Source organism: Elgaria multicarinata, chromosome 8, assembly GCF_023053635.1.
Source record: "Elgaria multicarinata webbii isolate HBS135686 ecotype San Diego chromosome 8, rElgMul1.1.pri, whole genome shotgun sequence".
In the NCBI taxonomy this organism is placed as follows: Eukaryota; Metazoa; Chordata; class Lepidosauria; order Squamata; family Anguidae; genus Elgaria; species Elgaria multicarinata.
Window position 1 is genome coordinate 74597224 of NC_086178.1, and position 12485 is coordinate 74609708.

At 39.1% G+C, this 12485-nt stretch overlaps 1 protein-coding gene across 2 annotated transcripts in view; it reads left to right on the forward strand.

The window, feature by feature from the left end:
- The first annotated feature begins 4687 nt into the window (after positions 1-4687).
- EDRF1 (erythroid differentiation regulatory factor 1) overlaps positions 4688-12485 on the forward strand; it is a 34286-nt gene continuing 26488 nt past the window's right edge. For both annotated transcript variants that reach the window (XM_063132785.1, XM_063132786.1), the window contains exons 1-5: positions 4688-4839; positions 6262-6470; positions 7505-7571; positions 10147-10272; positions 11530-11654. In XM_063132785.1, the coding sequence (XP_062988855.1) occupies positions 4726-4839; positions 6262-6470; positions 7505-7571; positions 10147-10272; positions 11530-11654 (641 nt within the window). In that variant the 5' untranslated portion in view covers positions 4688-4725. The remainder of the gene's footprint in view (positions 4840-6261; positions 6471-7504; positions 7572-10146; positions 10273-11529; positions 11655-12485) is intronic.

Sequence of the window (12485 nt, forward strand, 5' to 3'; positions counted from 1 at the left end):
ATGTTGGTCGCGTGAAGCTCAGCCCCGCCAGGGAGCCGGTGGGGATGGTGGCCTCCGCCGCCAGCCGGCCTCCCACTGAGGCTGAGGCGGCTCTGGTTGCCATGGTCACCGCTGCCTCGCTCATTTCTTCTGTATCCAACCCAGGAACTCCGCCGCCCTCCATGGTTCTCCTGATCATTAAGGAAATGGCGCGAAATTCCGACATCGTTCAGCAACGACGCGGACAAGAAATAAATGTTTTTCCTAGTTTTAGAAGCGGGGGAGACGCTTTTTTGTTACTGGTAAGGGCCGTGAGGAAGATTCTCCAGTAGTCCTAAGTAGAGAGGGGGGGAAATGCACCTATATGCCTGAATGAAACAGCCACATCTCAACAACAGTTTACACGTGCAAACATCAAGCAGAGAGAGGCATGTGTGGAACTGTATGTAAGTAGGGTGACCATATGAAAAGGAGGACAGGGCTCCTGTATCTTTAACAGTTTATTGAAAATGGAAATTTCAGCAGATGTTATTTGTATATATGGGGAACCTGATGAAATTTCCTCTTCATCACAAGAGTTAAGGCTGCAGGTGCCCTGCCCTCTTTCAAATCTGGTCACTCTAGTATAGCTCCTGCAGCTTTAACTGTGGTGATGAAGAGGGCATTTCACCACGTTCTCCATATATACAAATAATACCTGCTGTAATTCCGTTTTCTATTAAAGATACAGGAGCCCTGACCTCTTTTTCATATGGTCACCCTACATGTATGTTGCTAGATAACTGCTGACCCAGTTGCGATGAAATTTTCCTGTTGCAAGTTTTCACTAAAACATACAACTCTACTCATATAAAGAGTGACAAGATCACTGCTTTCCTGCACGAACTGAAAAAAAATTGAGCTTGTGTCTACCTGCTGGCCAGGGCCAGTGCTAGACTATTTTGTGCCCTAGGCAAGGCAAGCTACTTGCACATACACACCAATTTTTTTGCCAACTTCAATTTTTAAGAACATGTTTTGTAGAAAAAAAAAGTCCTTTTATTTTTTTCTTAAAACAGCTAATTTGTATAAAACTGCGACCCTTAAAGGTCAGTACTGCACCCCTCTGAGGTCTGCACCCTAGGCAGCTGCCTAGTTGGTCTAATGGTAGTGCCGGCCCTACTGCTGGCACATGAGCACTGTGTATGTATATTTCATGAAGGAGGAGCTGCAATTCAGTGTGAGTTTGTGGCTCTGATTTGAGCACTGTAGTGTTCATGAGAGTAAAGTGCTATTTTCTGCTGCTGTTCTTTCTTATCCTTTTAAAAAGCTGAAAGCAGGATTTTATCCTCATAATGGCTCTAGGGAAGTAGATTACTCTGTGGCCCTATAGAAACCTACCATCTAACCTGGTGAAGAGTTTTAAAGAACTCTAAAATAAATATTACCGCTATTTTATTGTTTTACTCTGAACAGCACCATGTACACTGATGGTGCTATATAAATAAATAAATAATAATAATAATAATAATAATAATAATAATTCTCAAACCTCAGTTCATATAATAAACTCACTTAGCCTGGTTCTTGTCATAGGTAAAAAAATGTGTGTGAATCACCCCTATAACTCTACCTGGAAGAGCTCTTGGAAACAATGACTATATGATTATGCATGTTATTCTTAGCTCTATTAGCCATTTTATGTGTCATAAGGTTTAAGATAGTTACAACTATTCTATGAGCAAGGAAACCCTTACTTAGAGCTAAAATTGTACATTGTCTCAAAGCCAGTGAAACTTGATACTTCCTTCAACAAGATGGTTTTCAGTTGGATCCTAACTCTGCGACTGTGTAGTGCTTAAAGTTCTTCATGCTCATCAGGGCTGAACACCCTGACTTGAGAATTAGGCCAGATCTACACCAAGCAGGATATGACACTTTGAAAACGGTTTGAAAACTGTATGTGGAGTGTGTCCTGGGCTCCAACAATTGTCACTATTATTATGAACCATTTTAAAGCAATAATGTAGATCCTTCCTTAATCTAACTAAACTCAGAAGTAAAGTGTGCCTTACTTCTGAGTAATTTAGAATTGTGTTACAAGGATTATATTTCAAATTGATTATTTAATAAATGACTTACACACAGTTTCCTAAAGTATTTATTTTATTTATTTAAAAGATTTACAACACATCTTTCAACAAAGGTTTTCATGATGGCTAACAAAAACATACACATCAGGATACCCAAATTAAAAACAAGATATTAAAAGTAAAAAAAAAAATAGGGACAACAATAAAAGCAGCAGTAAGCTAGTGATGGCAGGACATAAATTGTCCATTAAAAGCATAAGATAATAAAATTGTCTTCCATCTGTTGGCAAAAGATAACCACAGGTGAGTGCCCCTGGAGAAACCATTTATCAATTGTGGCGGGTACCAACAAGAAGGCCCTATCTCTGGTCATCACACACTTCACCTTTGAAGATATTGGGAGCAGGGCCTCTAAAGCAGATCTTAATGAGTGGACAGATTCATATGGGAGCAGATGGTATTCAGGGTTAGCAACTTTTTAAAGTTACTTGAAAATTATTTAGGTTACAAAATTACATGCCATCTCCACAATTATGTATAAGATGTGTCTAAATAATACTAAAAAACAGGACTGTTTCCTTAAATCTGCACTTACAGCTGTTACCTTTCAGAAGTAGTGCAAGAAGCTCTAGCTATGCGTACAAAATGGTGTATGTGGTAAGGAATGCACATCTCTCATAAAACATTTTTAAATTAAAGATTCACAAACTAGTGAGGCATTGTTATGGCTAAGGAGATAATCATATTGTTTTGCTACTCTTTCACTTTTTGAAGGGCCACCATGAAAAAATGCATCAGTTTACCTGGATATTTATATCCCATCTTTCAATGAATTATTGGATGTCTTGCATGGTTAAGGAATATAAAATCAGTTAAAACACATAAAATGAAAAAAAAAATGTTAACAAAATATATAAAAGTTGCCTAATCCAAATGGCAGAGATAAAAAACACTAATGGATTTGAAGCTAAAACAAATTAAATGGCCTGTGAAAAATAAAGAAGATATTTTATGGGGGATGTCTTGCATGATAAAATGTGATATCATCAAATGCCTCCTTGAGGAAAGACATCCATATGCTGCATAACTAAGCAAAATCCTGTAACAATTTAAGTGAAATTTACTTCAAAGTAAAGATTAATAGGATTAGGCTGCATGTCTGTTGCATCTCTGCAACATTAACTCAGTCCATAATCACACATCAGTGCTTATGTAAGTGACATAATTCAATGTATCGTGAGAAAAATAGGAAGATATCGTATGCATTGCTTCTCTAGATGGGGCAAAGGTGGGTTTCTTGTGGGCTGCAATACAGAATTTTTCTTAATTCCCCCTTTCGGCACTGAGATTCTAACAGGGAACCTCCACATCTTGTATCCTGAGGGGGAGAAACAACAACATCAATAGGGTATTTACATTAAATCATGATGAAACACTCCTGTTCTTAATTATACAATACTAGACTTCACTAATACAATGAAACAAATAACATTTAACCCAGCAATTATAAACAGGGGATAAAATGTTTTTGGAGTGAGATATACACAAAGTTTAATTTATTAATCACAAGTTAATTAGTTACTTATAATAATTCAATATTTAACACTATGCAGTAGTTCTGAAAAATGAAAGTTATGGAAGATTCTTTAAGGGTGAATCCTTCTTTAAGGATTCCATTAATGTGACCATACTCTATGCACACTAAAGAGTTTTATAAAGGGCTACAATATAATTGCAATAGAAGAGGAAAAATAAAATGATTTAAAATTCATTTTTAGAAGACAAGGAAATATAAGGTGATCAACTTTTCTTTTTCCTAAAGCTTTTAAAACTTGATGTTGCTCGGACTTTAGACTGTTAGTTATACTGTTAGTTTTACCCTACCCTACCCTGTGCCTGTTTACCCTACCCAGTGCCTGTTTGCATTCTCTTCCCCTCCTTATTGCTTTACTATGATGTATTAGAATGTAAGCCTATACGGCAGGGTCCTGCTATTTACTATTTTACTTTGTACAGCACCATGTACATTGATGGTGCTATATAAATAAATAAATAAATAATAATAATAATAATAATAATAATAATAATAATAAAAATAATAATATATGATCAAAGTTACATATACATTGCCTTTTCCATAATATTTAGCCGTCTACCAGAAGAAAAGAATTGGGACCACTTTCAGGCAAATCCCATGCGTGTTTCTTGTAAATTATCTCTCTTGGGAAGAAGTCCCATAGAATGCATATTTCTGAGTAAGCTTGCAATGAGTTTGGATCAGCCGTAAATCACCTAATAGATGAAACTAGGCTATTGGCTACATCTATTAACGTGGGTCAGTCTGAGAAGAAGTAATTATTGTCAATTAGTTATCTTTGAGGTATTTAAGCGTGAGTGAGCGATTCACCCCGTTTGCGCTCCGCCTCCACACTTAGGTCCACCCATTCCTCCAAGAATAGAAGTGATTTCTCAGAGATCACGCGAGAGTTCAGCTGTGGTTTTCTGACGAACGCGGCAAGGAACCAAAGAAACCCAGCGACGACGGGAGGGGGTTGGACGTGCGTGGTTGCTTCTAGCTCTTTCCGGTTGTTTCGAGGTCCTCATCTCAGGGAGGACGCTGGATGGACTTCCGGTTGCTGCTGCTCGGGTCGTTGCTGCGCCCAGAGCGAAGCGAATGGGAGACCCCCGGGGAGCGAGGGCCGAGGTGGGCCCCGCTGGAAGAAGCGACCCGGGGGCGCCCGCGCCTGGCCCGGCATCGCTAAAGGGAGAACGCGAAGAGCCCAAGCAGGTACCGCTGTAAACAACCTGCCGTGGACCGCTGAACTCTGCGCTTTCGGTGTCTCGCCTCAAAGGCTCACTTCACACGTTGCCAAATTTAGCGTGGAAGCGCGCGTGTAGCGCCTCCCCGTGCTGCCATCTCCAAGGAAGGGGGATTTGTGAGTGTATGGATGAGCGCACATGCAAAGACGTTTAGTTGCAGCCTGTCTTTTCGCCAGAGCAAATGTGTTAGTCTTTAAGGTGCCGCGAGCCTCCTCGTTGATGGTAATGTAAAGAACTAACACCCTCTGGAAAAGGGACAAGGCTGGGATAGGGTGAGAGGGGTGAAGCCCGAGTTCACTTCAACTGCGATACTAAGGAAACAACCTTATGAGTATTAAGTCAGGAAAAAAAAGTCCTACAACTCCCAGCATTCCCCAGCTGGAGAATGCTGGAAGTTGTAGGACTCCCCCCTCCCCCTCCCCGGTCGAAACATTTATGGGATTTCACCTTAAATCTGTGAAGTGATTATTTTTCCACCCATTCTGTGCTATTTTGTTTGATTTTATTGTTGTCAGCTGCTGAATTAGAGAAGCAAGGAAGAGGGCATTGTGAAAGGTGTAACGCCAAATAGTCCGTGCAATGCATAAAAATCCTGTGATACAGTTTTGTTTTTAAGACACAACTGGCCTGCTGTGGACATATGGGTGCACCAAGAGCATCCATAAAATAGCTTTAGATATGCTTTGGGGGTTGTTCCATTCCCTCCTATAACTGTGGAAATATATTTGGATTATCAAAAATGGTCATGAAAATACAGCAGAATCCTTACCTAAATCCCCACAAGAATACATTGGGAATCCTTACCGAAATGGGCATAGTTCACTGTCAAGTTTTTTGTTTCTTCTATGGTTATAAAACTGCACTGTGATCCTCCTGCATTGTAGTTAGTGGAAGCATTGCCTAGTTACAGAGTTACACCCCCTCTGTTATGTTGGTGAAGCTGCAGTAGTTATGGCATTTTTGCCTCCTCTCCCCCCAAATAAGAATGGCCTATTTATTTATGGAATTTCTGAGGTGCCCTTAAGCACTATCTGAACTGCCCCATTGATTTCATTGTCCTCATTTCTCTGGATTGTACCCATTGTCTTTGGCCTTACCTTATCAAGTAAAGGTCCCAGATTCACGAATCACATGTTAGTATCAGCGGATTTCTGTTCTGTCCCAGAGTTTTAACTAGTATATTTTGATGTGTGTTTCTATTTCATTTGGAAGAAATTGATCGTACTTAGATGTTAAAATGTGGTGGTATTGCTACTGCACATGGTGCTTGGGGTGTCATTTTAAAAGAAAACACGCTAATATAAGCAGCATGTAATGATAACTGTAATGAGGAGAAATTGCATTAGATCCTCTTTACTAATTAAACTCTTCATTGCTTTATGCAAACTAGGAATCTGTGTTATTTCTTGGAGGCAATGAAGTAAAGAGCAGTGCCGTGGTAAAGTATTCATCCGCTCCACCGCAAACAGCATTTGCTCGTCTTCAAGAGAAGACTGATCTGAAACTTCCACCTGCTAATTGGTTACGTGAAAGTGCTAAACTAGGACAAGCAGGGGCAACTATTCTTGGGAACAGCAAGAAAAGCAAGCCTTTTTCAAGGTAAATATTGTGAATCCTATTTATCCCCACTAAATCTGTACTAAAGGAACCCAAGTTTGATCAAAGGCAGTTCATGAAATATGTTTGATAGAAACATAGTTGGATTTTCAGAGATCTTAACTATTACAAAAATGAAGATATATTCTTGTATAACTTTTGGTTTTGTGAAAGCATCAAACATGTTAGGCTTGGTTAAAAAATTAAGGTTGTTTAAATTTGCGGAATTGCTTTGTTAATATATGAATATAAAGTTTTAATGTGAATTTCATGTCCTGAGATGGTAATTATGAGGAAAATATGTGAGCATAGTAAATTAAATTTACTAGAACATAGTAAATTAAAAAATGAAATGCATTTGCTTGGCGGGGGAGGGGGAACAGACCCACCTAATATGAAGAAGTAGAATGAAAAGCCAAGTCAGTGGGTGAACAAAAAAGTGTTTTAATACAGTTAAGTAGTTCCTAATATTATTGGATAGTTCTTAAGGTGTTTTGGCAACTTGGTTCATCAGGGGAAATCTCCCATACACAATGTATTTATTTAGGCCTTCCATCCACTGCTGGCCAAGAGGAGTTTGTCTTTCTGATTTGCATAACGGGTTGTGATCCAGTGAAGACTTCTGCTTATGGAAGGATAGCAATTGCTTTTCAAATATTCCTCCCTGCAGCCTCCCATGCCACCTCCCACACTGTCCCAGGGGGGGTCTCCCAACTTTGTAGCGGCTTTTGTGAGGGTAGGAACGCAAGGTGCTTCATGGGAGAGGGAATCTGCACAAATAACCTCCACCTTCTCTCTGAGTCTAGCATTTTATCTCTAAAATTATTTTTCTGTCATTTAAATGGCTGCCTTGAGCACTATCTTCATGGTGGAAAGGTGGAGTGTAAATTGAATAAATAACTGATTTGTAATGTTGATTAGATATGTAATTGTAGCACTATAAATTAATATTTAAATAATAACTTAATAAAATACAATACTTGATAATTACTTGAAATGGTACATGGTACATTATTATGTTTATTTATTTAAAATAGCTTTGGTATGGCGTATGATTTTATCGACTCAATTGGAAATGATGTGGATGTGGTATCTGATTCTGAGGTACGTATATTTGTAGTGAAATAATACAGGGTAGAACCCAAATTTGCTAATAAGATCTTTTTATTATTCTTACTGTTGCAGGATGGGGAGAGGGAGACTCTTGCTAAAAATTTCCATAATGATATTCTGATTTTGTGAACAATATATTTTGTTTTTATTCACTTGAAGATGTGTACAGTATTTTTTTTTAAATTCATTTAAAATTCTTATATGCCACCTTTCAGGGAAAATATGTCAGTTGGTAGCTGGAGGGGCGGGGCTCTCATCTAGAACTGCATCTAGGTGCCTACCTGCTGCTACTTCCCCTACAATGTCCTCAAAGAGAGGGAAGCTCACCATGTATTTCCATGAGATAGTATCTGATAACATTGCATTCATAAAGCTGCTGTGTTGAGGTGTTATACAATAACTAATAGGAAGAGTCGAGTTCTGAATTCTATCTAACTAGGAATGTGTAAAATGTAAAGCAAAATGCAGTGGGTTAGATCTGGTAATGCCCTTCCATTCGCAGAAGGGGCTTGGATCCAGTGGAATTTTCATGAATAGAAGTTTTGTAAATTCCTCCTTCCTTATGCATCCCATTGTGCCATCCCTCAATGTATTCCAGAGGGGCCCCTGGAGCGGGTGGGGTGGGGTGGAGGCACAGGTAGCTGCAGAGGAAAGGGGGATCTAGTCCATATCTAATGTGGTGTATACTTATAAGAATAAAATCTTTAAATAACAAAAGCTTTTACAAACAGAGTAGGAGTAGGCATCATAGAGGAAGTATTTTTAAGCTGTTTGTGCCATTAGAACACACCCTTGTAATTTTGAAAGCTGATTTAACTACTTCACATAACTAATAGAATTAAATAATAAAGTTTTAATGGTGCAGTTAGCTACTAATATCTTTGTTAAAGCCTACAAGTTTCTAGTAAAGATGCAACTGAAAGAAAAGATAACAGTTTAAATCGTGCAATAACTGCTGAATCAGTGGAGATACTTTTATTAAATGAGCAAGGGGTACCGCAGGGTTCAGTCCTGGGCCCAGTGCTCTTCAACATTTTTATTAATGATTTGGACGAGGAGGTGCAGGGAACGCTGATCAAATTTGCAGATGACACAAAATTGGGTGGGATAGCTAATACCCTGTAAGACAGAAACAAACTTCAAAGTGATCTTGATAGGCTGGAGTGCTGGGCTGAAAACAACAGAATGAAATTTAATAGGGATAAATGCCAAGTTCTACATTTAGGAAATAGAAACCAAATGCACAGTTACAAGATGGGGGATACTTGGCTCAGCAATACTACAAACGAGAAGGATCTTGGAATTGTTGTAGATCACAAGCTGAATATGAGCCAACAGTGCAATATGGCTGCAAGAAAGGCAAATGCTATTTTGGGCTGCATTAATAAAAGTATAGCTTCCAAATCACGTGAGGTACTGGTTCCTCTCTATTCGGCCCTGGTTAGGCCTCATCTAGAGTATTGCGTCCAGTTCTGGGCTCCACAATTCAAGAAGGACGCAGACAAGCTGGAGCGTGTTCAGAGGAGGGCAACAAGGATGATCAGGGGTCTGGAAACAAAGCCCTATGAAGAGAGACTGAAAGAACTGGGCATGTTTAGCCTGGAGAAGAGAAGATCGAGGGAGACATGATAACACTCTTCAAATACTTAAAAGGTTGTCACACAGAGGAGGGCCAGGATCTCTTCTCGATCCTCCCCGAGTGCAAGACACAGAATAACGGGCTGAAGTTAAAGGAAGCCAGATTCCAGCTGGACATCAAGAAAAACTTCCTGAGCAGTACGACAATGGAATCAGTTACCTAGGGAGGTTGTGGGCTCTCCCACACTAGAGACATTCAAGAGGCAGCTGGACAACCATCTGTCAGGGATGCTTTAGGGTGGATTCCTGCATTGAGCAGGGGGTTGGACTCGATGGCCTTGTAGGCCCCTTCCAACTCTGCTATTCTATAATTCTGTGATTCTAAGTAAGAGAGGATGAAACACTACTTTGAGTGAGTACACACAATTGCTACTTCATATAAGAAATGTCCTAAATCCAAGTTAAGATTAGAAGACTGCAAAACAACAGGACTAAAAATCTCTTCCACCCTGCAAACAAAGGTTGCTTTATCCCTTGCTCAATTTAGATATAAACACAGCTTATATTTAGACTTACAGCTACTTGTTTATTTTTCATCCGCTCAGCATTCCAGGCTTGAGATATAGTGGGTCAATAGGTAGATCAAGCCCTGCAACTCTAATTTGTCAACTCAAGACATCCTGCCAAACCATAGTTGGCACGAAGTATGGTTTGCAAACCCATAGTTTCTGATTCTGATTCGACAGCTGACTTAAAATGATAGCTTGTTAATTCAGAATTGCACCAAATCATAGTTCAGCTTTCTTAACCCTGATTTGGTGAGATCTCTGAATTGAGTCATTGTCAAGTCTTGCTAAAAACAACTGACTTACAGGTGCTTTTTTGATGCTCCTACTTTTGTTAAATCTATGTGGAAAGCCTCTGGTTTAAACCTCCTGTAATCCTCTAAGAAGACTGAAAAGTTTTGTCTCTCTCTTTTACTCTGCAGAATATTAAAAAGCTTCTTAAGATACCTTACAGCAAGTCACACGTCAGCATGGCAGTACACCGGATTGGGAGAACTCTTTTATTGGATGATCTAGATATTCAAGAGCTCTTTATGAGATCATCGCAGGTGATAAACTTAGTTGTAGTAATTTATTCGGCCATATGATTTCTTCATTTTTAGTCTGTAATACTGCTGTCTCCTCAGTCACACTGTGAGAAGCATGGATGTGTTGCTATCTACATAGTAGTATATTAGCTATGCTAGAGCATTGGATACATCTTGGCTAATGACACAGAAAATGTCCTTCAGTGCCTAATTTTGATACTTCTAGAATGTTTTCTATGTACTGCTGTTTTCTTAAAATGGAATGCAACTGTACTGCTGCGTAGGCTTAATTGAAATATGTTAAAAATACTTTAATGCTTGGGTATTGATGTTGTAGTTGTAAAACCATGAATAACTGAGGAAGAGAACCCATGGTTTGTTGTTGAGCTGTGAACTCCTGGTTTTTAACAACCCACAGTTAAACCATAGCGCAGGGTTCACACATAATGACAACCCATGATTCAACAACATGCAATACAACATCCATCCATAATCAACCCAGGTCTAACTGTTTAAATACATGCAAAATGCTTTATTTCATGCAATATCCTGGTCATTGAGTATCTTTGCCCAGGCATATGGCGGCACATCTTAATCACCCTCATGTTTAGTTTTTTTTAATGGTTTTTAATGCTTTATGTGTGTATGTTCTGTGTTTTAGAATTTTAAATTTTGTATACTCGTTTTTATCTCAATTTTAGAATTTCTGTAAACCGCCCAGAGAGCACTGGCTATGGGAGCGGTATATAAGTGCAATAAATAAATAAATATCTTTTAAGAAATGTTGTCCTGGAACTGGAGAGCAGAAGGGAAGCGCACCCTTGCTTCTGCCATTGGCCAGGGGTCCTCAGGCTAATGGAAGCTTGCTTCCCCATTCTAATCTAACTGCCTGTTGTCCTGGGACTGCAGAAGCTGAGGGAAAGAGTACTCTGCCCATCTATCAGACCAAGAACCACCAATTGTTTTTTGAGCAAGAACACCAGCAAGGGAAAATCAGCCTGACCTGATCTAGATATAAATGTCTGCACTTTGTATTGGCCTTGCAGAATTGCTCTTGCCTCCTCTTCCTTTCCCCCCTCCAATCCATTGTCTTCTCTTGTGTATTTTGTCCTTTTAGTTTATAAGCATGATGGAAGGGCCTGCCTCTCTCTTTTTTTAATTGCTGTAAGCTGCTTTGGGAGACAATTGTCTGAAAAGTAGGATGAAAATACAGTTAATGAATAAGTTAACCAAGGCACTACGCTTTATAATAATTGCATTATTGTATGTGTCACTTAGACTGGAGATTGGACGTGGCTAAAAGAATTCTACCAGAGATTAATAGATCAGAAGTGGCAACGAAAGAAGAAGAGCAAAGAACACTGGTACCAGAAAGCTATACTTTCCAAATTTTTATATTACAGGTATCTTTTTTGAATTATTTTAAATTTAAATTCTTTTCTGTATCACTGAAGTCAAAATTAGTTGCTGCTTTCTTATTTGGAATATATCTACCTCCTAAGTAAAACTTATTCCACGTTACATTTGTTCGTCTTTAAAGTGCCAGAGGACTCATTCCTTGTTACAAGACATTGGCATGTGCTCTGGAGTTTGACATCCAGTGGAATTTTCTGGAACATTGCTGAAATTCAGGAAAGAGCATATGCGAAGTCATCTTTCGTTCTGGTTGCAGAACCTCTTTCCTCATGGAGTGTCATTCTGGAGGGTCTCCCAGTCTTCACGGAGGTGTTTGGGGAAGTGCTGAGTCCTGCTTCCAGATGGGGAAAACTTAAAAAGTCCATGACCGTGCAGTATTTTGAATCTGGTCATAGTATTGAAAAGGAGAACTTTAAAAATATCGGCGTTTGAACACAATTTTTGTTTATCATCTTTTTCTAAGACTACAAGAGATAAAGAAATTGGATTAACACTGCACTAATACTGGTGTTCCAGACTGAAAATGCCTGCATTTTATAGCAAAACTAGGCTCAATGTTGTTTGTGATAATCACTGCTAATAGTGAACTCAAGTGGTTGAGTGCCCACAGGATTGCAGCGAAAACAGGTTTGACCTTGCAGGATGTATTTGCATGCTTAGGTGAATCACAAAGTTGCAGAAGTATAAAACAAATCTTTTTTTTTTTTAAAAAAAAATAATCTTAGGGAACAGAAAACCACACAAACAGGAAGACTGCATCTGTGCAGTGAGCTTTTCCCCTATGTAGTACCGTTCTGTGTGTGCAGAAGTCAAGCCTG